We start from the raw sequence: 25,377 nt of genomic DNA on the forward strand, positions 1-25,377 counted from the left end.
AGTTTGTGATTGAAAAGGGAGGAATGTAATGGCTGGCAGAAATAAGAAGCTATTCTATGGGTTGAAGAGTCTCAGATGAGGAGGAGGATCACATTATTTTAATACTCTTGATTATAACAGGCTTTGTAGACTTTTCTGTGTATAACATCCTAAGCACTGACATTAAAAATGAATGACCACATGTTCCAGGAGTTTGATAATAAGTGAAAGTTTATTTATAAAGACACTGCTCCATTATTTATAAATCTACTAGCAACTTTTGGCTTTGTGATTTCAAATATGTTTATAAATCTTCTAAATCTCCAGAAAATATAGAACATGAGCAATAAAAAAATAATCATAATCAGCAGAATAATGCACAGATCTGAAGAATGGTCTCCAACCTGAAATAAATAATGCAGTTTCTCTTTGATGCTGTAGAGTGATATTCCCTCAATCTTTATATAGCAGTGTGGACCAACCATTGCTCTGAGCAGGAATATTTTTTTACATGGTCTGAAAACTGCACAGCGCTTTAATAAACATTATATAAAAGAAAATTCCAGCTGCATGGTAACAAAGGCTATGTGCACGGGAGCATTTCCGTTACGGCGCAGCCATGCATCTCTGCAGTTTAGAGGGAATCGTGCTGTAGTGGGCAGACTAGTGGACTAGTTTGGAAATGTTCTGGTTTTGGGATTCATGAAAAGATACATGGTAGAAAGCAGAAGGAAGAACTTACCCATAAATTGATTCGAGAGTAGTGGGATAAGAAAGAGTAACATTTGCACAATCCTAGTAATAACCAATTTGGGCAAGAGAATGGGTTGGGGGGATGGGAACAACAGAGCCAAGTCAGGTAAACAAGCTGTTGAAGTGTTAGGCAAACTAATGCAATGGGCTCCTGCACTTGATGAGGGAGCGGATTTAAGAAAACAGCATTGTAGAACGGAATGATAGGCTGAAAGGGTGAACTGTCTTAGCACTGAAGGTCACAAATCTAAATCAAAGATTGGTCATGAAAGTGAAACATTAGACTGTCCGATTCATTAAAATGTCAACAAGTTATTGAAGATAAATTAGAAGGGTCAAATTTGCAACCAGCATTCTCTTGATTATTTCAAATGCAGGACTTGTCGCTCTTGTGTTTTCTTACTTGACTGTTTTTATCCCCTTTCTCATATTTTTACAGTGTATATTTTTGCACCTTGGCCCCAGAGGAACACTGTCTCATTCGGCTGTATCCATGTATGGTTTGAATGACAATTAAACTTGATTTGATCTTGCTTTAAGATACTCAGGATGTGCACAGCACAACTGGCAGGTGTGTTTACTGATATTTTTAATCTCTCCCTCTCCCAGGGTAGAGTTACCTCCTGCATCAAATTATCCAGCATTGTCCCTGTACCAAAAAAGACCACGGTAACATGCCTGAACAACTGGTGTCCTGTCACACTCACCTCAATAATAAGCAAATGCTTTGACAGGCTGATCAAGGACTACATCTGCAGCATGCTACCACCCAAACTGTACCCCCACATTCACCTACCAACCCAGCCGATCAACAGATGACGCAATAGCCACTGCTCTACATATCATCCTTACACATCTGAAGAAGAAGGATGCTTATGTGAGGATGCTGTTCTTGGACTACAGTTCAGCATTCAACACCATAGTTCCATCCAGGCTCGACAAGAAGCTCAGAGACCTTGGCCTTGTGCAGCTGGATCCTGGACTTCCTGTCAAATCGCCAGCAGGTGGTAAGAGTGGGCTCCCTCACCTCCAACCCTCTGTCTCTCGATATGGGAGCCCCACAGAGCTGCATATTGAGTCCCCTCCTTTATTCCCTGTATACCCATGACTGTATCGCCACCCGCAACTCCAATCCGCTAATTAAATTTGCCAACACTACATTGATTGACCTTATCTCAAATAATGAGGTGGCCTACAGGGAAAAAGTCATCTCTCCGACACAGTGGTGTCACGAAAACAACCTCTCCCTCAATTTTGCAAAAACAAATGAGCTGGTTATGGATTAATGGATGAGGTTGAGAGGGTGAACAGCTTCAAGTTCCTCGGCATCCACATCACTGAGGACCTCACGTGGTCTGTACATACTGGCTGTGTGGTGAAAAAGGCACAACAGCACCTCTTTCACTTCAGACGGTCAAGGAAATTTGATATGGGCCCCCAAATCCTAAGAATTTTCTGCAGGGGCACAATTTAGGGCATCCTGACTGGCTGCATCACTGCCTGCTATGGGAAATGTACCTCTCCTAATCGCAGGACTCTGCAGAGAGTGGTACGGACAGCCCAGTGCATCTGAAGTTGTGAACTTCCCATGATTCAGTACATTTATAAGGACAGGTGTGTAAAAAAGGGCCCATGGGATCATTGGGGACCCAAGCCATCTATTCCAGCTGCTACCATCCGGGAAACGGTATCGCAACATAAAAGCCAGGACCAACAAGCTCTAGGACAGCTTCTTCCGCCAGGCCATCAGACTGATTTGAGTGTATTTCTATGTTACATTGACTGTTCTATTTACTATAAATTATTATAAACTACTATGATTGCACATTGCACATTTAGACTGAGACATAAAGGTTTTTTACTCCTCATATATGTGAGGAATAAAGTTAATTCATTCAATTCATTATTCCAAAAATAAAGACGGTTAATGCTAGAAATCTTTTTTTAAAAAAAGAAACTGCAAAGGTACTGCAGCACCATTGCCACAGCTAAGTAAACCTTTCTGTGAAGCTTCTATTTTAAAGTCCAGATGAGTGGAACTGCCTTGACCTAACTCCATTCATGGCCTCGATTTTCATCTCCAGACAGCTCTCAAACTCCCTTTGGGATTATCGTTAGTGCTTCATTTCCTTCCTCTTGGTCATATAAACCACATTACAGTAAATTCCAGTTAACTGTGGCACATTGGGACCAGTACACTTTGGTCCAAATAAGTGGCTGCACCAAACACCCGAGATTTCCTGGAAATGGTTAAAAAGTATAAAAAAAGACAAACTACTGTTTAACTCAGTAAAAATTTATGTATTTAAATTAAATACAGAACAAATAAGAACACTACCAATACCTCTACATTGCTATAAAACTTGTATTAATTCCTAATACCGGTAGTTCTCAGAGGAATTAATCTTTTTTATTGACTGTAAATGAACAAAATTACAGTAGACACCTAGTGCAGATAGTGGACTGCCTTCACACAATAGTTTAGACAATTACATTCTCCAAATCTTAATATTAGTTGTAACATTCACAATGATTGTTGATATCTTCAAAATTCCTAACTTGTTGAAGTAGTGAGATCCATTTTCACTCCCGGCTGTTTCTAGCATCTCTAGGCCTGAATGATTGAAACCGCCATGAACACAACTGTTCCGAATTATCTTACTGCCGAACTCTCTCCAACAAACACTGATAAAAATCACTGCTTTTTGAACACAAGCACACACAACTGACACTATTTAAAGTTATCACTCTAAACACAGTGTACTCGACTACGCAAGTGCACTCGACTGCTGCTTAGTTAGAAACTATACGGCAACAGTCTCCTACACCAATGAAGCAGCACAGTGTCCCAAATAAATGAAGGGAATCCTGGCTATTTCCTTCATTTAGTTTTTGTCTTTTAAGAGTTCTCCCAAATAAACTGTTGCCCCAATTAACCAGATTCCACTAAACATGATTTTGGTTTCTAAGTGTATACTGATGACATTCAGCCATGAATTTCCACTGCTACTTTGACCCTGTGCTCTTAAATAATTTAAGCAAACCCCCTTTTGGAATTAGATAAATGATGACAAGATTGTAACAATCATCTTTGCATTCCATTCCTCAAACGATCACCAATTCTACCTCTGTCCCAGCCATATGACTAAATACTTTTTGATGTTACTCTCCCTGCCTTGTGGCACATCGGGTGGCAACCTTGCCATTTCTTTAGCATTTGGTTTTAACGAGGCCAAGTTGCTAATTTGACATTCAACCCAACATGGATGGAAAGCGTGCAAGGAGCTGGCTGGATTTGAACCCAGAACCATTCGCCTCGAAGTCCGGTGTGGATGCCACTACACATCCAAGCTAGAAGTACTTCTTACCTCCAATCATTACGGCTGCCTGGCTGCTCCAAGTCTACACCAGCTCTCAGAACATTCCAACCGGTCCCATCCCTGTACCCTTTTCCCTCTTATATCTCCATTAACTCCATCATGATCAGCATGACTCTCTAACCAACAGTGTGGGCAATTTATGGAAAACAATTAACCTACCACACTCCTCATGTTCGGGACGTGGGATGAAACCAGAGCACACAGTCGACAGGAACACATGCAAACTCCACACAGACAAATGTCAGAGATCAGGATTGAACCTTGGAAAGGTGGTAGCATGACCTGCAGCAACCCTGTGCCCATCAGCATTCATCTGCTGAAGATTATCTACGGCTTCATTTCAAATCCCGTTCTTGGGTCAATTCCAGACTGAGGTATTCAAAGCTCTCCAAGTCAAATAAACTCTTCTCGAGCCTCCAGCCCAGTACAGGTATTAAGGAAGCCTGAGAAGAGTTTATTCTTCATATATGCCAGGAAAGCACTAGATCCTTTTTCACTCTCCAAGTCATTTGCAATTGTCTGAAAATGCTACCTCATCTTATCCCTATTTAGTATTCTGTAACAATCCCCACCACCACGCCTTCCTTCCTTAACTTCACAGTCTTTCGATTTCTCAATCAATCTCCCTTGTGTTTAAATTGTTTCTTGATCATAGCTAAACTTATCCTTCTGACTTGTTACAGAATAGACTGTTCCTATTGCACTGGTCTTTGCAAAAAAAAAATCTCTCCTTGACAGCCTTACCCACCCCAATCACATTGTCATGTCTTCTGTCATCATTCCCATTCTTTGAAATTCCCTCCTTAAAATCTCCAAACCTCTTTCTCTCATTAAGACTTTCCTCTAAACCACATTGATCCATGGCTTTGGTTATCAATAATTACTTGTTTCACTCAAAATGAACAGCGGAATACCCAGTCAATAACAAACTCCTTTGGATATATTAATATATAAAAATGGAGGGGAGTGCATAAAGACAAATCAAATTAATACTACATACTGCAGATAGGTTTATACTTAAAATTCTAATATCTAATGGTACAACCTGATACTTGCCTACTTTCAGAGAGATTTGATTCTGACCATGAATATCTTACACACCAAGAAATGCATTTAATACAGCACATCTAACAATAAGAAAATCTTATCTGCTTTCACAAGTGTATCTAAAAAGTGATCAGTCATTTTAAAATTTGCCAACAAAACATAACTTCCACATTTTGTCATAATTCATTGTGATACTGTGTGAAAGGCCACTTCGGATGCCGCGTTACTTTCTGTGCAGCAGACATCACCAGACGCATAAATTCAGTCACGTCAAAAGAATAGTTAGTGAACTTCGGATGATCCCCAAGTGTCGGATGATGTCCCTGCATGAAAGAAAAAGATCATGTATCATTAAAATTAGGAGAAACTGTTTAATTTCTCCATCCTGAGATTATGACCAACACAATAAAGAACTATAAATGTAAACATTGACAATATAAATTCAAAGACAATGAAAATAATTAATTGCCATATTTTATTTACATCACAGCATAAAATGGACATACTTCAGTGAGATCTCTCTGGCAAACATTTGATTATTGCAGTTCAACAGATTAATGAGGATCAGAGGGGAAGAAGTTAAATCATTTAGGGGTAGGAAAAGAAAATATACCTGGCCTTGCCCAAAGAATACCAGGTCCCCAAAATATATTGCTAGGCAATGTGATCCCTGCTGACCCTTTAGACCACTTCAAGAGGAAGCGGGACCTTCTTAAACTGGGTTAAATATTACATTTTTACAGATGGGCCTTGTAGAAAGCATTTGGTCAATGTCTTCTACAAAGGGATTTCAATTATCTGAGGAAAATTGGAAATTAATTCTCCAGGATTTCTTTTTCATTAATCACACCATTTTATTCTCTTTATTGTTGCTTTGCCCTGGAGATTACATCACAGCAGGAGTGATGATGTGGGGAAGAAGGTATAGTTAATATTAGGTAACAATTCTCCTGCTGGAAACGTATTTGGTTCTGCTCAAATGACCAACTAGTCTTTTCCCTCTCATCAATTTTCTACATTGTGCATTGTCCTATTTGAAAATGGAGGCAAATTACAAAATTTCCCAGAGGAACATTGAGCATTTTGAAATCAGGAACTTAAAGTTATCTAAAAAAAAAAGTCATAAACTTTTATTATTAAGTTTGCATCATTCTGTTTTCAAATAAAAACAGCAAACTACTTTAAAACAGCTTCTTGACGGTGGCTGAGATCTACAAAAAACAACCAGCATCAAGAGGTCCAGCCATGTCTCACTTTCTACTGAAGTTTAGCTTGGTGACCCAAGTGTACACATTATGAAAAATCATTAACATTGAGATCGCAGTTAAATAGAATTCAAACTGTCAGAAAACTGCATTAATTAGATTTCAATTGGCTTTGTTTCCATTTATTCTAAAGAATGTCCTTTCATAACATTACTTCATAAATTTTAAAAAAATAACATCAGTGAACTATTTCCTTGCTCTTATTCATTTTAGATCAAGGGTTCCCAACCGGGAGTCCACGGACCCCTTGGTTAATGGTAGGGGTCCATAACATAAAAAAACATTGGAAACGCCTGTTTTAGAGGTAATCTAGAATGAAACTACAGAAAATAGGGGCAGAGTAGGCCACTCTGCCCCTCAAGTCTGCCTTGATGTGGCTGATCTATGTTGGCCTCAACTTCTCTTTATGTGCCAGTTCACATCATCCTCCAATCCTCGATCTTTCAGAGATTTATCGATACTTTCTTTAAATACTTACAATGATCTGGCCTCAATCACCCCCTGGGACAGAGAATTCCAGGGAATCACTGCCCTCCCCCATATCCCCCTCCCCACTCCCCCCCGAGAAAAGTAATTAATCTCTCTGCATTTCAGTTTCAAATGACCAGCCCATCAATTTGTTATTCTATAACTACATCTCCTAGTTTATAACTCTCCCATGAGTGAAAACTTGCTAGCATTTAGCCTGTCAAGCCTCTTTGAATCTTAAATGTTTCAATTCTCTTAAACTCCACAGAATATAAATTCAAACCATGCAGCCTTACTTGAAGGGACAGTCCTCTTATATCATAAATTAGCCTGGTGAATCTCCTTTGACTGCCATCAATGCCATTATATCATTTTTTGGTTAAGGGAACAGAAACAGCATTTAATATTCCAGGGGTAACCTCATGAACACCCTACACAACTAACAAAACTGCATTATTCTTAAACCTAATAAAGGCCAAAATGCTGTTCGTTTCTTAATACTTGTGGGACTTGCCTGATAACCTCTTGTGATCCACACACTGTAACCTCAGTCATCTGCAGGCTCTCTCTTTTTAAATAATAATCTACTTTTTGATTTCTCTTACTAAAGGGCAAGACTTGAAACTTTCCCGTATAAAGTCTTGGCAGGTTCTCACCCCATCTATCGATATCTCATCGCAGAATCACAATATCCTCATCACATGTCCTTACACCTATTTTCGTAGCACAGGCAAACTTGGAAAGATGCCTTTCCTTTTTTGCCTCCTGGTCACTAATGTAAACTGTGAATATTTGGCAGAATATGGACACCTGTGTGAACAGTAAACCGTAGTTCAGCCACTTTAATTTGAGTTTGGTATAGATTATTTTGCTTTATTGCTTGATTGAAGTCTTAAAGCTCCACAAAGTAAATCAACAAATCAAGTAGTTTAAATCATAATTGAAGACCTAACTTTTGGAACAAATTGCAGAGCAGACTTGATGGGCCGAATGGCCTGTCTGATCCTATGGCTTCTGGTCTAAAAAGATCACAAACCTTATCCTGAGGTATCACTTTGTCAGCTTTCTCCCAAGTCATATAGGGTATTCCTCGAAGCCGAGCTAAATCCAAATAGCAACGATCATCTTCACAATTATACCTGAAAAAAAAACTTGGTAATTATATAACATTTTATCTAATTAGAAAATGCAGTGTATCGCGAAGAAATAACTCATTCTCAAGTGCAATTACTACTAGGCATATGCAGCAGCATGTTAGAGGAGTTAGGCCCAAATACAGAGAGTGTTTGATGACTTTGTAGGGATTCTAAGCATTGGCTTTATGATCCTTCCTTTAAGAAAATAGGAAGATGTGCAAATTAATGGTCAAACATTTTTTAAAAATGTGATTTGTGAAGCTTCAGAAAACATGCTTATGTAATTTACAAAACAAAACACTTAGGTACCTCCAAGTCTTAGCACACATTTAAAGGCCCAGGTGCACTCCTGTCACTTTAAACATGTGGAAACATGAGTCAACTATCCAAGTGAGAGAGGACAACAAATTTGATTAACGGAACTGCAACTAACCTGACAAGGATATCAAATTATTCAAACCTTATAATTTACTACTTGCCTCTATTTTTGCATAACATGTAAACACTGTTCAATCGCAAGGTGCTTCTTAACATTAACAGAATTTTGATATTTGCAGGTTAAATAGTGCAGTTATATTATGTAGAAAAGATACATGAACATGTCAAAGTTCATCGTTTACAGAGGAGCTGGTGAGAGGGGAAAAACAACTTACGTACAGTTCAAAAATGACAGCCCAGTCAGGTAGAAAAAGCAGGTGAGTCAGTCCAGCTCCATGTATAGAGATAAAAATATCCGAATTGTATGTTATTTTTAGCTGCTCTGAAAACCCAATGTCTCTAGAAGAATAAAAAGAAAGTAAGTAATATTAATTTAATTAATCACAGCCACACATAAGCAGTTTAAGGCAGATTAGTCTTTCAAAACGCAATTATTTTTAAACTAATCTTTAAATGTATTGAAGCAATTGAAAACAAAAATAGATTTCAAAGTTGTAGTAACTCAAAGTAATAAACTATCTAATGCTAGTACTTAAACCACTAACCAACTGGTAACATTTGTTTGATGTCATCAAATATTCTCAGTTGCTAAGCACTGTAAAGAACTTTGCAGAGTTATTTTCAAACAAAATAAAGCAAGTTATGGATTTTATTTGCCATAGATTTCTCTATAACTGCATACTATTCAGTATCAGAACAATTTACTGTTCTGATTTTACTTTCAGTCTGTGTGGAAAATAAGCAGTTAGTTCAGTGCATGTCCGATAATTTCAATATACCTCCAGGTAGTTCATGTTGATTGCTCGTTGGGAAGATTAAGGTGAACGGAATAATAAACAAGATACTATATTTGCGTAAAATTGCACTTACAAAGTGAAGCTAGACTGAAGAAAATAATGAACCCTAATTTAAAAGATCTGTGTTGAAAAACTAATCATGATTCCTCTATGAATAAAATTGCAGGCCTTTTTTTTTTGGAGAATGAAAGTCATAAAGAACAATACAATGAAAGAAAACTCAATACAATTTGATGCCATAATCAGAAAGCGCTGTATCACAGTTCACTCCAAACAATTTGCTACTTAATCCATCAATTTCATGCTTCATTTTTTTTAATTGAATAAGTTGAATTTACAAAACAAGATGGAATAACGAGTTTATTAAAAAAAGATGCAATTTCAAACCACTGGCTCCAGAATATGGTTTCTTCTTTATTATCTGCCTATTTTAATTTTCTGAAATGACATGTCACCTTACATTGAAATTACTGAACGCACACTGAATTACTTTATTTGGCCCACACAAAGATAAATGAAACTCAGCAAACTTTCTATTGAGAACTGACAGTCAAGGCCAAACTCTCCTAGCTATTCAATATTTTTTAAAATCAAGTTCTAGTAGCTTTCCATGAAGATATTATAGCAGGAAAGTGCTATTATATTAGAAAACATACCGACTGATACTCAGTCTGGTAGATAGCTACATAATGAAGTTGGCTTACAGGCCCAGGCCCACTACATTACTGTCTTGACCAATACTTGCCCGCAATGATCCCCTTATGTTTGTTTATCATCTGTGTGCACAGCTACACCATCTTTGGCAAATAAAGAAATAAATAGCTCATGAGCCATATTTGGGAAGGCACATCAACCATGACCTTCCTGCTTTTCAATTACACACTGTAATATACTGTAAATGGTCAAAGGAGGGCAGGGCCAGCTAAAAAAAATTACACTGCGTTAGCTAAAGTACACCGTGGAACTTAGTGTGGCAAGTTTTTACATGTCATAGAAGATCTCAACTAAGAATCCTGAGAAAGAAAAATTTTAATCCATAGACGTCCTGCACAGGCATTTAGATTCAAAACAATTATTTAACAGTAAATGGAATAGAAAGATGTGCGCTCTGTCTCTCTGCAAAATGCAAGATAGGTAGGGGTTGGGGTATTGCGGAAAAATTTAAAGCACAAAATTGGTCTTGCTGGGGAAGGACTTACTTCAGTGACTTGTGTAAACTATTTATTAGTTGGGGCACTAAAAGTACTGGGAACTTCCAGACACAATGGTATTCTGTATAGTTGGCCACCTTCCTCTATATAAAGGTTTAAAATTAAAGGTTTCAGCAGTCAATGGCAGCTAAAAGTAGTTTTCTGCTTTACAGATAATGTACTAAGATAAAGAGCAAAACAATGTTGCCTTGTAGGCTGTACAATAAGAGAGTAAGGTCAGTGAAATTTGACAGTATGACCAGCACAGATGACATAACTTATAGATAAGCTAGAATCAGCTAGAACTGAAGACTCAAGTGAAACAAATGACTGCTACAAAGATGACGATGAGTTCAGAGAAAGACTCAATGATATTGCTTGAGAGAATTCTCCAAGAGAAATGACAGAATTGTTGGTCAAATGTAGTCTTCAGCAGAGGCAAATCATATGTTGTTTGCTCCTGAACTTCCATTGGTGGATGGAACCTCAGTTGTTTTTTTTAATAAGGGGCAGATTTTCAGAGCTTAGGACCCAGGCAGCTGAAGGCATGGCCCTGAATGGGGAGGTAATTAAATGCAGAATGCAAAAAGAGGCCAAGAGTGCAGCGATTGCGGAAAGTTACAGGGCTGGAAGGGATTGCAGACAATAAAGCACGGCATTATGATGTAACAAATTTGTTGCCAACTGTAATGGCACACTAAATTTTGGCTTCATGGCATAACAGTGATTTGTGGGTGTAATATTTAAACTTTGCTTTCTACTTTTTTTTAAAAAGTGTACCAGTAATACTACTTACACAAAGGCATGGGTTGTGTGATTGTAATCTTTCTTAAAACAGGAGAGCAGCATCTTCAAACAAGGCACAGGAGCAGATGGTATGGAAAATTATTTAATCAGGTGGAAGAATTATTAATGATGATATTGTGAAAAAAAACACTTTACAATATCACAATTTGTCACCTCCATAAACTGTGCTCCACAAGAGTTCCTGTGGTCTGGATACCTAATTATGTTTTTTAAGTTGAAACACAGAGAAAGAACTTGTGGAAATGACTTCAATGCACTCCCCCCTCCAGTCACTAATTCTGCAACATCTAACTCTTCTTTCATATTGCAAACATCCTTTGAGTTTACATTTCTCAGCCAGTGTGCACCAGCTGGTGTAATCACAATGAATACTAGAATTAGAGCCAGTATAACGCTGTCAGAAATGTAGAAAGTTTACAAAATAGATAACTTGGTTTTTATCATCGGGGATTTTGTTTTTACCTGGGGAAACCAAAGTATCGTGTTTTACAGCACAAATACGCTTTGCTGACAAAAGCTGGCGTATTCTTCACCAACATCACAAGTGGAAGGCATTTCACTGGCAGTTAAAAGTAGCAGTATGCTCCTTTACAGATAATGATTTAAGATATTAAAAAGAATCCTCCCCCTCCTCCTTTCTTCTATTCCCTACTCTGCTCTTTTACCTCTTCTTTCCTGCCTATCACCGCTCCCTGGATCCCCTCCCGCGTCCTGTTCTCTGATGCTCCACTCTCCTCTCCTATCACATTCCTTTCTCTCCAGCCCTTTATTTTCCTACCCGTCTGGCTTCACCTATCACCTTCTAGCTATCCCCCCTCCCACCTTTATATTCTGGTGTCTTCCCGCTTCCTTTCCCGTCCTGAAGAAGAGTTTTGGCCTCTTTATTCATTCCCATTGTTGCTGTCTGATCTGCTGAGTTCCTTCAGCATTTTGTGTGTGAGGCACTGTAGATGATGGGAGAGAGTTAGGTGTGCCAAATGCCTTCATCAGCTCACAATTTTCCCTTCTGTTTGAAGGTGGCATTCACCCAAAGTGAAGCTAAATTTGCATCAACATAGTAAGTGCTTTTCTCTGAGCTTCCAATTCTAGAACACCAAAATATTCCTTTTTAATTCATTTGTTCATTTGTATTTGCAATCTGAGGTAATTAAGTCACCCAATCATAGTAACATATTTTCATTGGCAGCTTACACATACAGGATGCTACATGATTCACTCCCTCTTCATTTTCCCCACTGTGGATCCCTACATGACTTTTTGAGTATAGTGTCCTATAACAGTGGTCCCCAACCACCGGGCTGCAAAACATGTGCTACCGGGCCATGAGGAAACGATATGATTTGCTGATATGAAATGATATGAGTCAGCTGCACCTTTCCTCATTTCCTGTCACGCCCACTGTTGAACTTGAACGCACGAGGTCATCAGTCGCCTAAACGCAGTGATACCCTCGTGCCAGAGACCACTGGTTGACGTCGCGCAGCCGGCGAGAAGTGCCGTTGCTACTGGCCTGGAGCGTGGACAGATGGGCGCCACCTCCCATCTGTTTAGTACACCGAATGTTCGTGGGGAACTCGGTGCTAAAATATTTGCAGATGACCAAATTCAGGCTAAGGGTTTCGTAAATAGCAGAGCAGCTACCTCGCTGCAATCTACTGAAAGTCATCCCTCGAGCCAAACTTTTGTTTGCCGATAGATCCTACAAGGGGGGCGGGCCCGCGCTCTGTTGCACTCCCCTCTCCGTCAGTTGCTCTCTCCGGACTGCGACCGCTGCGGCCCTGGCACAGGGACCTCCAGGCCTTACCTTGTCCTCTCACCCCACCCACAACCAGCCGCATCTGGCCAAGGTAGTGGGCAGGCGGGAGGCTGGAGTTCGGGCCCGGAGGCTGTCTAATGAGGCAATGAAGCCCTCAAAACTGCTTCGGTACCTTGAGTCCAAGCACCCTGCACTTAAAGACAAACCTGTTGAGTTTTTTGAGCGGAAAAAACGTGAGCGAGCAGGACAGAAGCAAGTGCTGATGGCCACGAAAACTAAACTGCAGAATAGACTAGACATAAGGAATCCCCTTCGAGTATCGCTATATTCCGGTTGTGATTAACAACCCCCCCCCCCCCACCCCGTCGACCAGTCCGCAAGAATATTGTCAATATTAAAAGTTGGTGACCCCTGTCCTAAAGAAGCTTCAGCTACTAAAGAGCATTTTTCCTGTACCTTCCTAACCAACTAATCTTGGTCCACTCTATAAAGTAGTCACTAGCACTGTAATTATACAGGATCCACGGTGGCACAAGTAGTAAAACAGAATTGATTAACCACTTAGCTTTTTTCTAATTCAGCAAATACTCTAGAAAGCCCAGTCAATGACTTTGTTAAGCAAGAAATTAAACCCTGAGCACATGGTAATTAAATGTCTAAATGTACATTAAAGACATGAATTAAAGACTGAAATCCCATTTTTTTAGCATGGAATTACCCTGCATATCAGAATACAATCTTAAAATCTTAACAGTATAATAGGCAGTATAGCATGGCTTTGAAAAGACCACATTCTGAGAACATAATTTCATTGCATATCAGTTACAGAGAAAAACAAGCATTTCCCCTTTACATTGAGAGATTTAAAAATCACATCCCTGTTGTACGATTTAAATACCTACTTGTAATCCACCACTCTGACGTCAAATACAGACACTGTCTTCAAAGCTTTCACCAGCTGAGAACAAAATAAAAATATTTGTCCAGACATTAAATTATTTAATTTTAATGAGTACTTCATACAATTCAAAAATATTTAGCAAAAAACTTCTATAATTAAATAGTTGTTACGACTCTCAAAAGTTAAATAAAGCTATCATTTAATCTCCAATGATATTGCCTGCAAAGCAAAGGATACAATATGTCACAGCAACACAGATGTTATCAACAAAATATTGTAGAGATTATACAGGGGTGGGTCATATTCTATTTTTACACAAGATTTTAAATGTATTTCTCAATTTCCTCAGTTGCTACGTTCTGGGAACATGTGGTGTCATGAGAGAATTCGGCAATGCAAAAGGTATTCTCCAGTAACTCTGCATTAATTCTGGAATTTAAGCAATACAACTAACTGAAATGATAAGCTATAACTTTACTAACAAATGAAACAAAGCAACAAAATACATCGATGAAGTACGGAATTCACACTTTCAGGGTACTGACTGTGAAATGCACAAGGTGCAGACACAAGTCGACACAAAAGATTGCAGTTGCTGGAACCTAAAGCTACAAAACAACCCGCTGGAGGAACCCAGCAAGTCCAGAAGCTTTGGGAATTGTTGATGTTTTGTGTCGAGACCCTGCATCAAGATATATATTGACATGTACATGTAATCTCTCTCTCCCTCTTTCTGACCAATCCCCGCTCACAACCCCGACACACACTTGCCGTCTTTCTCCTCCAGTTTTTAATTTGTCTCTGTCCTGCTGAACCTGCATGATCCCTAGAGCACCACTCACTCCCCTTCCCCACCCCTTAATCGAGCCCTCCTGCCCCACTCTTCCCCATCTCCCCTCACGATGGTGAGGAAGGCATGGATTGACTGATTGTACTCTTTCTTAAAACAGAAGAGCAGCATCTTCAAACAAGGGATAGGAGCAGACAGAATGGAAAATTATTTACTTGGGGTAGGATGACTACCGATACTCTTAGGCAGGAACTGGGAGTGTTAAGTGGAACAGATCTACTCAGGGAAATGCACAATGGAAATATAGAGGCTGGGAAGTTTTGGTAAGACTTTCACAGGGCTCTGGATAGGTTTGTCCCATCGAGGCAGGGAAAGGATGGCAGTGTGACCATGCTTTGACAAGAGATTTGGAACATCTTGTCATAAGGAAGATGGAAGTATACTTTAGGTTTAAGAAGCAAGGATCAGATTGTGTTCTTAGGAGTTATAACACAGCCATAAGGGACATAGGAGAGATAGAAGGGTTCATGCTAAGGCCTTGCCAAGTAAAATTAAGGAAAATCCCAAGGCACTCTACACATACATGAGGAACAGGAGGATGGCTAGAGTAAGCACCTATCAAGGATAAAGGAGGAACTGTGCCTGGAGTCAGAGGAGGTAAGGGAGGTGCTTAATGAATACTTTGCTTCAGTATTCAACAGTATGAGGGACCTTGACAAATGTGAGGACAGTGTAGCAGAGCCTAATATGCTGGAACAAGTCAAGAAAAAGAAAGAGGATGTGCTGGGACTCTGAGGAACACTAGAATAGATAAATTCCCAGGTCCAGACCAGATATACTCCAGGTTACTAAGGAAAGGGGCTGCTGCACTGTTGGCGATGATCTCATTGGCCACGGGAGCCATACCAGAAGACTGGAGAGTGGCAACTGTTAATCCTTTGTTCAAGAAAGGTAATAGGGATAATCTTGGGAATCATAAACCAGTCAGTCTTATATTAGTGGTGGGCAAACTACTGGAGAGGAGTCTTACAGGCAAGATTCATGAGCATTTACTGAAGCACATTCTGATTAGGGATAGTCAGAAATGCTTTGTGAGGAGCAGTTCACATCTCTGAGCCTGACTGAATTCTTTGAGGAAGTGACAAAGCAAACGGATGAAGTTAGAGCCATGGATGTGGTATATATGGATTTTAGTAAGGTGTTTGACAATATTCCCCATGCAAGCTCATTCAGAAAGTCAGAAAGAATGGAATCCAGGGATTCAGAACTGGCCTACCCACAGAAGGCAGAAGGTGATAACAGATAGAACATATTCTGGATGAGGCTCCATGACCAGTGGTGGTTCCCAGGGATCTGATCTGGGACCGCTGTTCTTTGTGTTTTTTATAAATGACTTGGATGAGGAAGTGGAAGTGATCCAACCAGATGTAATGAGTCAGAGAGGGTGCGGAGATTTACCAACTTGCTGCCTGGATAACAGAGCATGAGGAAAACCTGAGCGGATGGTGGTAGAGGCAAATACATTAAGGACATTCGAGAGACTGGTAGAGAGGCACATGGAGGAAACAAAAATGGATGGCTATGTGGAAGGGAAGGATTAGAATTGAAATAGAATTCTATTCTAATTCTTGGAATAGATTAAATGTTCGACACCACACCTTGCGCTGAAGAGCTTGTACCATGCTGTACTGTTCTCTCTCCAACCAACCTGGGATTTCAATTGTCATTTATTTAAAATCTGCTGCATCTACAGTTTTCCCCCAGAAAAATATGCAAGAAAAATACACCAGGCCATATCTGGCAGCTTTAAAAAAAAACATTAAGATACATTTTAAAAATGGTAGTTTACTGAAATAAATTGGTAGCCTTTTTTTTATTAAACTGATCAAAAATTTGTAGTCACTCCCAAGCACCTTAGACAACAATATGAACTTCCTTTAATTGCTCACCTCATCCTGATTTAAAATTCTGCGGTACTGAGTGCTGCGAATCAGGAATGTAATACGAATTCTTCCAATCTTGATAAAAGAGAGTTACATTAATTAAGAATTCAGCAAGATCTGTAAACATTAAAATTTTAAGAATATCAGGATTTAAAAATATGAAATACACATTGTGATGTCATTTAGAACTTCAGAAACCAAATTAGCCACAACTAATAAATATATTCAAATATTGCAAATGAGAATTTTTTCTTATCCGCTCCCGTCTTTGCACTTAACTCTTCCATTCCCACAAAATTGGGGACTGAGCAGAAAAAAAAATCAACCTGCTTTCCATATTTAAAGATTGTAAAAATAAATTTTAATTGTCATTCATATGGATAGTGTACTTGCACAGTCTGAAATTGAACAGTGGTTAGTGTGTTCCTCTCACCTGCATGTTCCTCAATCTGTGTTTAACTTACCTTCTCCTCCCTGTCCCAGATACAACCAGCACTCTTCCCAAAGTCATCATGGATCATCTTATTAAGCCAATATGATATTGTTTCTACTTAATCAATCACTTAAATACACTTCGCAAATATTAATTTAACCAATTCCTCTCTTAAAATCAAGAAACCAGTACACTTTGGTCCAATTAAGCAACTGTTGTTTTTCTTACATACTTAAAACCCGGTACGAACAATGAGAAGAGACACTTTGATATGTCATCTTAGGTAATTAACAGATCTCATTACTTCAATCATTAACTTTGAGCTTAATCCTTTACTGCTGCACTTTTACATTTGACACTTACCACTGGAATATCTTGTGTAATATTTAATCTAAACAGAACATGCTGTGAAAATGCTCTAAACATTCCTGTGCTGAGGCAATCAGGCACCTGTAAATTAAAGGTGTAAAATTAATGTTATACATAACCAATCACCGAATTGACAAGCATTTTACAAGCTGCAGACATTTTAATATTTACTCATCAGGTTTCACGAACCTAGTGGTAAACAGACTGAACCTATTGAAGAACTCGCGTGTTTGGCTTATGACGAAATTGCTGTACATTTAAAGCAACAAGAGTGGATGTTAAACAACTCCATTATTTTTTGCTTATTTAAGCTGTCTTAATATGCTTCGTTATTTTATTTATTTTTACATATAATGAATAGAAAACTACCTTAAAAATATAAACGTGAGAAATATTGTCAGAAACAAGAAGGTATTTTAAAGTTTAGTTTATGAAAATTAAACAGCACAACAAACTTTCTATATGCAGTAAATTCCTTAAATTCTTTCCAAAAGCAGCTATTAATTCCAATTTTGCAGAAACACCTTGTGATTTGATTGGGTACGTTGTAAAATGCAAAGCACACACACAAGGATTTGGGCTTTTTGTATTATGAATCTGGTCACAGAGGATCCATAATCTCATGGAGCAGACCTTACATTCCTTCCCTGCGGAATTCGTGCAAATTTGTGTTTTGCAAAGTATGAGCATTTTCAAAGAAAAATTAAAAACTTACCATTGTGCATGTGCTTATTCAGAATGAAATGTGTTAAATAAAGCATGTTTTCACTGCAGAGGCAAATAGATTTTGGAAGCATCAAACTCACTTACCAAAGGTGTATTGTAAAATAATCCATGGCGCATACGCGGCAGTAATGAAAAGACTACCTCCTTGAAACATACCTAAATTGTCACATACAAAATACCGAAATGTTGGTGTGTAAACAGATTACATTTAAAAATATACGAAGTATGCAGCAGAAATTAAGTTAGTTTCATACCCGTTTTTGATCAAATGATTTTAAATGTATAATGTTGTAATCAGAAAATGCTTTCCAGGTATCACTAAATAAATCACCGTAACCATAGTAACTCTACAAAAGAGAGAATAGATGGATTAGCACTAACAAACACTCAACAGATAAAAATAAAAACAATTTACCTCTATATTTTGGAAATAAATAACATTGAAACCTTCAACTACCATTAAGATACATCTTAGACATTTTGCAGCAATCTGCAATTATCTTTTTTTTACAAATTCTAAAGCAATTTTGATACATATTTTGTAATTTATTTTGAAATCATACACTATAGTTAACATAACAGAAAATAAATTATTACAGAAAACCAATGACAAAACCAACAGAAAAAAAGAATGCATGAAAGTTAGCAAAAAAAAAATCAAAGTGGAGAGGTTTTGAAATACATGGTTTTCCAAGGCAATTTACATGAAGAACTGAGTTCTAACATATTTTTGTAATGTGATCAGGAGTATTATATCAAAGGAAAATACATTGAGCAGCAATTTCATTCAAGTCTAGAATACATATACCAATCTTCAAGGAGAAGATTAGAAATCTACTTTGAAGTGGCATTCAGTGAAGTTTTTACAAATTAAGAAATGATTCTGCACAATCTATACAGGACAACAACGTTCACAGTTTCTATAGCTAGTTACAACTAATACCCGAATAAAAGCACATCACTGTCTGGAGGGGAAAAGGAAACAGCTATTGCTTTTATATATATATATATATATATATATATATATATATATATATACACACACACTTATAATTCAGAAACAACAATCAATTTAGATGCGGCTCTGCCTCTTGCATGAAGAAATTGGACTGTAAATAACTGATTTTGAAATTATCTGAAATGCTTCTTTCAAAGAAAAAACTGAGTCTACAGAGGGATACAAGCAGGGTCAGCAGTAGCAGGCATAATAAAATTAACGGTAGTAAATGTGAAATAGCCTTTCAAACATATGGTTTTCCAAAACAATTTACCAAGAATATAGACTGAAGAATCAGACAAGCCTTCAAATTATCATTTTAATGAAACATTCAGGTTACTGATGACATGAAAGTAAAGCCACTGCTCAATTTATTCTGAAGTACTGTATTTACTGGGAACAGATAATAGAGACCAGATAAACATGGTATAAGAGAAGAATCTTGCATTGTATATTATACTGTACAAAGTACTGAAATGTTGTATCGAAGATTATGTTATGAATAATGGCCACTTTCCAGAACAGCAGGATTTTACTCTATATTATCTGCACTTTATTTGAGTTAGACATCCTTTAATTGATGATGGAGTAAAGTCATCAATTTATGTTCTCAATGAATAAACAAGTGATCTTGTCTGGTGCTTTGGTGTTACAGTGAAATAAACGAAGGGAGATCTCCCACAGGCTTGAGGTTACTGGCCACCTGCTTCTGGATCGTACTGTGCCTTCCCGGGCAGTCCAGTACATAATCCATCCACTGGGATCAATGTCCGAGCACGACAACAGGGTACAGAGTCGAACCCAGCACAAGTGGCCCAGCAGCACTGCTGTGACAGCTATCAAAGCCTCACACAAAGTCAAGGGAAGGTTATCACTTATTAAATGATTGTGGCTGTCATCGATGGTTAGTAACATTCAAAATCACTTTAAACTTGTTAATAAAACAAAAAATAATTAAGAAGAAAATTAAATCTAACAAAATATAAAACTGAAGACAATTAATTAAAATCTGCATGCCTTTCTCCAGACAGCAGGGACTGCAGCACAGAGAACATTTAACCTCATGCTGATACACGTTCAGCAAGTGGATCTCCTGAAATCTGGGAATTCTTTGAAAAGTGTCAGTTGTCCATCATTTTCCAACAATGACATAAACCTTGTGCAGAAGGAGTTTTATTAGTGAAAAAGCCACTGCACTGGGGCAGTTCCACTCTGGTGGCCTCAAAAACCTTGCTCCAATGGTACAAAAAATCTTCACAACTGGAGACTTCCTCGGCTGCAGTAGATAGCCATGATGCCTTCTGTGCTTCGTCTTGCCCTTTGCTCTTCGTGAAGTGTTGCGGCACCACCTTCCTGGCTGTTGGATCTTGCAGTTGATCTCATCCCCCGCCCCCCCCCCCCCCCCCCAGTCTGCCAGAACAGGCTTGGCATTCTGAGGTAGGCATATCCCTATCTCACCAGAGTTGGAGGTTCCCGACTGCCCTCAGCTGGTTTAGACCGCCTGTCACAGCGATGCACTGGTGTGCGGCCACTGTCACGTGGAAACACTTATTTGGAATAAGAGGCGAGAGTTGGGTGGCAGATGGGGACCCTGGGCAGAGCACGACAAGCCCACCATCACCCCTCCCTGGACAGCCCATACATCCTACTTTCTTTGAAAAGTAGCTTTGTGCCAACAGGCTGCTGAGATTCGGAAGAGCCCAATTACAAGTTTCAGCAGTTGTCAGAGCTCGGCAGAAGATCTTCCCTATGGCATTCTCTGCTCAGTCCCAAAGGCTACTGTTGTTTAACAAGATGTTTGACCAACCTCACCTGTACTGAATGTTCCACTGTTGGAAGAGCTGTCTTCAATGTGTCATTACATTGAAGTGCACCTCATCTCTTAATCAACCAAAATGTATTGCTGTACTATTTCTAGAAAAGTATAGAACTCTTCCCTTGTGTCCTTGCCCATATTAATCCTGAAACTAGTAATCACTAATAGGTGGCCTGCTCATCATTTACAGGCTATCATCACTCAATGTATATTCTTAGCATCAAATTCTGATGTGTGATTAAACATGGAAATGCAAAATTAGCTCTCCACAAGATGGTATTATGTGATTAACAATTATCAATATATTGATATTAAGGGGATTGGTAAAAAATAATTATTACTATCATTTAAGGAACTATAGCTCTACATGGATACTTTTATTTTGTATTTATAGAGCACAGAATTCCTAAGGTTCAGAAATCCAATGAGAAGGAAGAAAAATGAACACATGCCCAACTAGCTTTATTTCACTGTTTAGAACAGAGAAAGCAGGGGGTATCCTCAGGGACAACTTTGGCTTCACAGTAATTCCACCACTAATCTTGCCTCCCTTTCAGCGTTTTGCAAGAAAACATTCTCTGTTGATGGGTGTTCTGTGTATTGTTATACTGGAACCACACACAGTTATAAAAGGTTAAGATTACTGAGCGTGCTCAGTTCATCACGTGATTCTGAATGTGCTTTTCACCTGCCAAAAATGTCACTTCTGTTATTTACAAATCACAGACAAACGTCAGCAAATAGTGCCAATGTAGCTGTACATTACAACCTGCCAATATTAACTTAGATTGCTTTAGTGTGAAAGTTACAGAGACTGCAGGTCCAATGAGCACTGGATATTAAGGAATATCGGCACCTGAATAAAGTAACTAACAGGAAGCAGATGGCATATATTGAGACCTGGAAATAGGAGAGGTCCTTCAAGAGTTTGGTAAGTGATCAGAGGGCAAAGAGGGGCTACAAAATGTCCCTGATGTACAAGAGCAGGAAAATCCTAAAGCATTTTATATTAAGAAGGATAATAAGGGAAGGAGTAGGCCAGTCAAGGTCCAACATGACAGCTGGTGCATGGAACCAGAGGGTGCAGGTGAGATTTGAAATGAACAGGTCTCTTCTATCTTCACCAAGGCAAAGGACGTGGGAGCTGGAAAATTCAGGGAGAGAGACAGTGAAATTTTAGATAATATATCATTAAAAAGAAGATAACAGACGTGTGATAGTGCAAATTTAGTCACAAAGTAAAAGGAAGCATATGTAAGATTTAGGAAGCCAAAATTAGACAAGGCCTTTAGAGAAAAATAAAGGAAGCAGGACTGAACTTAAACAGGGGATCAGGAGAGAAGAAAAAAAAGGAGCCATGAACTGTCTCTGATGAGGAGGATGAAAGAATATCCCAAGGCATTTTCTGCATTCATTAAAAATAAAAGGGAGAGGTGAAGGCCATAGACATAAGAGGGAATTTATGCCTGGAACCAGAGGAAGTGGGTGAGGCACTGAACAAATATTTTGCATTGGTATTCATAAATATTGTGCTGCAGCCATTCATGTAATGGAAATTCACCCTTATAGAATTCACAAATCATTACCCAAAAGTTTGCTATACAGAATTAAATTCACTTTTACAGATTTTAATAAACACAAGGTTATTATCAGTCTGCATTTGCTAACACAAATAGATGCCAGTCCTTCACACACATTTTAGAAAATCGTAATATGTAGCATTTTCTAGGAATGCAATCCTCCTATAACATGGGATGCCTTTATATTACCAGATTATATTTAATCAATAGTGACTTTTGCTGCTTATTTATGTTGCATTCTAGATTTTCACAGTCTGCAACTTAATGAATATTAATGAAGCTAACAGATAACCTACTTTAGATCTTCATTAATACGTAATTTAGTGGAAACAGATATTGCAGCTTTGAACTGCCTCGTATTCAATTGTGATTAACCCACTGAAACAGCAAAGGGATTTGGAAACGATTAACAAATGGTAGAGCAAAGAGAGTGGAGAAGACACAAATTGTCACTGAAGACAAAACAAGAGGTGAGCAAAGTCATGAAGAATGTGAAATAAGATGACGATGTTACATTTCAGATAAAGGAGAACCACAGCTGGACAGTGTGAGGATGCCAGATGAATATGATTTGACTTTGCAAAGATATAAGAAATTGTTTTGTACAAATTGAAGTGGAGGAATGAAGGCCAAGGCCAGTCAGGAAAGCATTGAAAATGGTCTTGTCTGAAATAGATAAAAGAATGTTAGCTACACTGAAAGTTGCCTGCAGAGCCAGTCATGATGATGATATCACTTAAAATTGCATGAACATATTTTTGGGACTTTGAACAGGTTGCAGTTGCGATGGCTGGAGGCAAATAATCTCAGCCGTAGGACATTTCTGCTAGTGTCCAAGAGAACCATTTTCAGTTGCTCCGTAAGCGACCTGCCTTCGATCATAAGTTCAGAAATAGGTATGTTAGCTGCCGATTGCACAATGCTCAGATGCTGAAGCAGCCCACAGCCAAGTTCAGAAAAATCTCACCAATATCCAGGTCTGAGTTTATCGTCGGCAAAAAATATTTGCGCCATAATAAAGGTCAGGCAATGAGAATACAACAAGAGAAAATCCAGTTATCAAACCCTTACATTCAATGGCATTATTTCATTAAATCTCCTGTTATCAATAAGCTGGATGTTACCATTGATCAGAAACTGAATTGGCAGATACACAACATGGCTTACAAGAGCAGGCCAGAAGCAAGGAGTCCTGTGACAAGCAACTCACCTCCTAGATTTCCCAAAGGATGTACAAGGCTCAAGTTAGGAATATTTTCCACTTGTAGCTTCACCAACAGTTAAGAAGCTTGACACCTTACAGGAGATAATCACAACCATGTTCTTACTCCATCACCAAAACAACAGTTTATGTTATAAACAGGATGCACTGCAGCAGCTCACCAACACACCTGAGGCAGCACATTCCAAACACCCGAACCTCTACCACCTAGAAGGACAATGATGCAGAGGCATGGAAGGCCGGAATCCTCCACTGACCGCCGTTCCTCCACCTTTGCTGAGGCAAAAATCCTAGCACTCTCTCTCCCTGATAGCATTGTCAGTATAGCCACACCTCAAGAGCTGTAGCGCTCAAGAAGTCAGCTCACTGCTACCTTCTGAAGGGAAATTAGGGATGGGCAATTCACCGCTGGCTCAGCCTGTGAAGGACTGATACATAGAATGAAGATAAATAAAACAGATTTACTAAAACATCAAATAGTTTCCATCAATAGCCAAAAAAAACTTCATAACACAACAGATTGTGTTGCCAAATTTTACAATACTAACCATCTCTGGAGAGAATCAGAACACACAGTTACACTATCAACAGTAATGCTTGATTTTGTAATGCAAACAGATGTGGCTCTACCTTAAACAACTGTGAGAACTGTAAAATGTAGCAAGATCAGCAACGAGCACAAATAAACATGTTATTCAGGTTTTAACTTTCATTGACCTCTTAGAGAAGAGTCCTACTTGGTGTTCAACTTAATCTGGTTTAATACAAAGAAAAGGGATGGTGACCAAATATATCATAATATTGGTGATCTATGACTAAAAGCAAAAAGATGAAATACTCACAGTATCCCACATCACGATATTCACATCGGTGTTAAAAGAATTATTGATGTGTTGGGAAATATAGAGATTAATAAAATCACAGAAATGATGATACATATTGACACCTGAAAGTAAAGAGGAAATTTTCAAGTACTGAATGAACCAATATTAATTTATTTAATGCAACAGGTAATGATGGAACTAAATGCAAAGGCAAAACATTATGAACAGGAACTTATAACTTACCTGCATCTAACTTCATAAAGTAGGTTGGCTTTTCAATAATGAGGTCACAATTTCCATACTCCATCGGTTGAAAGTTTAGTTGAGAATATGTTTGTAATTCTGCGAACCTATGCAGAAGAATTTACAATGCACAAAGAACATTAGGAACAGATCACTCAGCCTAGAGTCTATTCAAAAAGATCATGAATGACATGACTGTAACCTCAGCTCCACAATCTCATCTGCCCCTGCTCTCTTCACTCCCTTGTTTATCAAGAATTTATCTACCTCTACCTTAAAATACATAAAAGGCTGTTGTGGGCACGAGGGAATGAGTTAGAGGGGAAAAAAGAGAAAGCAAGAGAAAGAAAACAAAGTGAAAATGAAGACAGGAAGAAAATAAAGAGGAAGAAAAAATAAGAGAGGGTGAGAAAGTAGGGAAACTGCAGACCACTCTGTCATCTCACTGACTTCTCAGACTGGGATCCATAACTATCAACTCCCATCTTCCACCCTCCATAAACTTCACAGTTCAAAG

General features: G+C 38.6%; 1 protein-coding gene across 3 annotated transcripts in view; it reads right to left on the reverse strand.

The window, feature by feature from the left end:
* Window positions 1-3,018: 3,018 nt before the first annotated feature.
* eogt (EGF domain-specific O-linked N-acetylglucosamine (GlcNAc) transferase) overlaps window positions 3,019-25,377 on the reverse strand; it is a 37,641-nt gene continuing 15,282 nt past the window's right edge. For all 3 annotated transcript variants that reach the window (XM_073072357.1, XM_073072358.1, XM_073072359.1), the window contains exons 8-17: window positions 24,861-24,967; window positions 24,636-24,739; window positions 18,433-18,525; window positions 18,263-18,334; window positions 17,447-17,533; window positions 16,657-16,725; window positions 13,919-13,974; window positions 8,686-8,805; window positions 7,929-8,031; window positions 3,019-5,482 (exon numbers count right to left, since the gene is read on the reverse strand). In XM_073072357.1, the coding sequence (XP_072928458.1) occupies window positions 5,336-5,482; window positions 7,929-8,031; window positions 8,686-8,805; window positions 13,919-13,974; window positions 16,657-16,725; window positions 17,447-17,533; window positions 18,263-18,334; window positions 18,433-18,525; window positions 24,636-24,739; window positions 24,861-24,967 (958 nt within the window). In that variant the 3' untranslated portion in view covers window positions 3,019-5,335. The remainder of the gene's footprint in view (window positions 5,483-7,928; window positions 8,032-8,685; window positions 8,806-13,918; window positions 13,975-16,656; window positions 16,726-17,446; window positions 17,534-18,262; window positions 18,335-18,432; window positions 18,526-24,635; window positions 24,740-24,860; window positions 24,968-25,377) is intronic.

Source organism: Hemitrygon akajei, chromosome 19 (assembly GCF_048418815.1).
Source record: "Hemitrygon akajei chromosome 19, sHemAka1.3, whole genome shotgun sequence".
NCBI lineage: Eukaryota > Metazoa > Chordata > Chondrichthyes > Myliobatiformes > Dasyatidae > Hemitrygon > Hemitrygon akajei.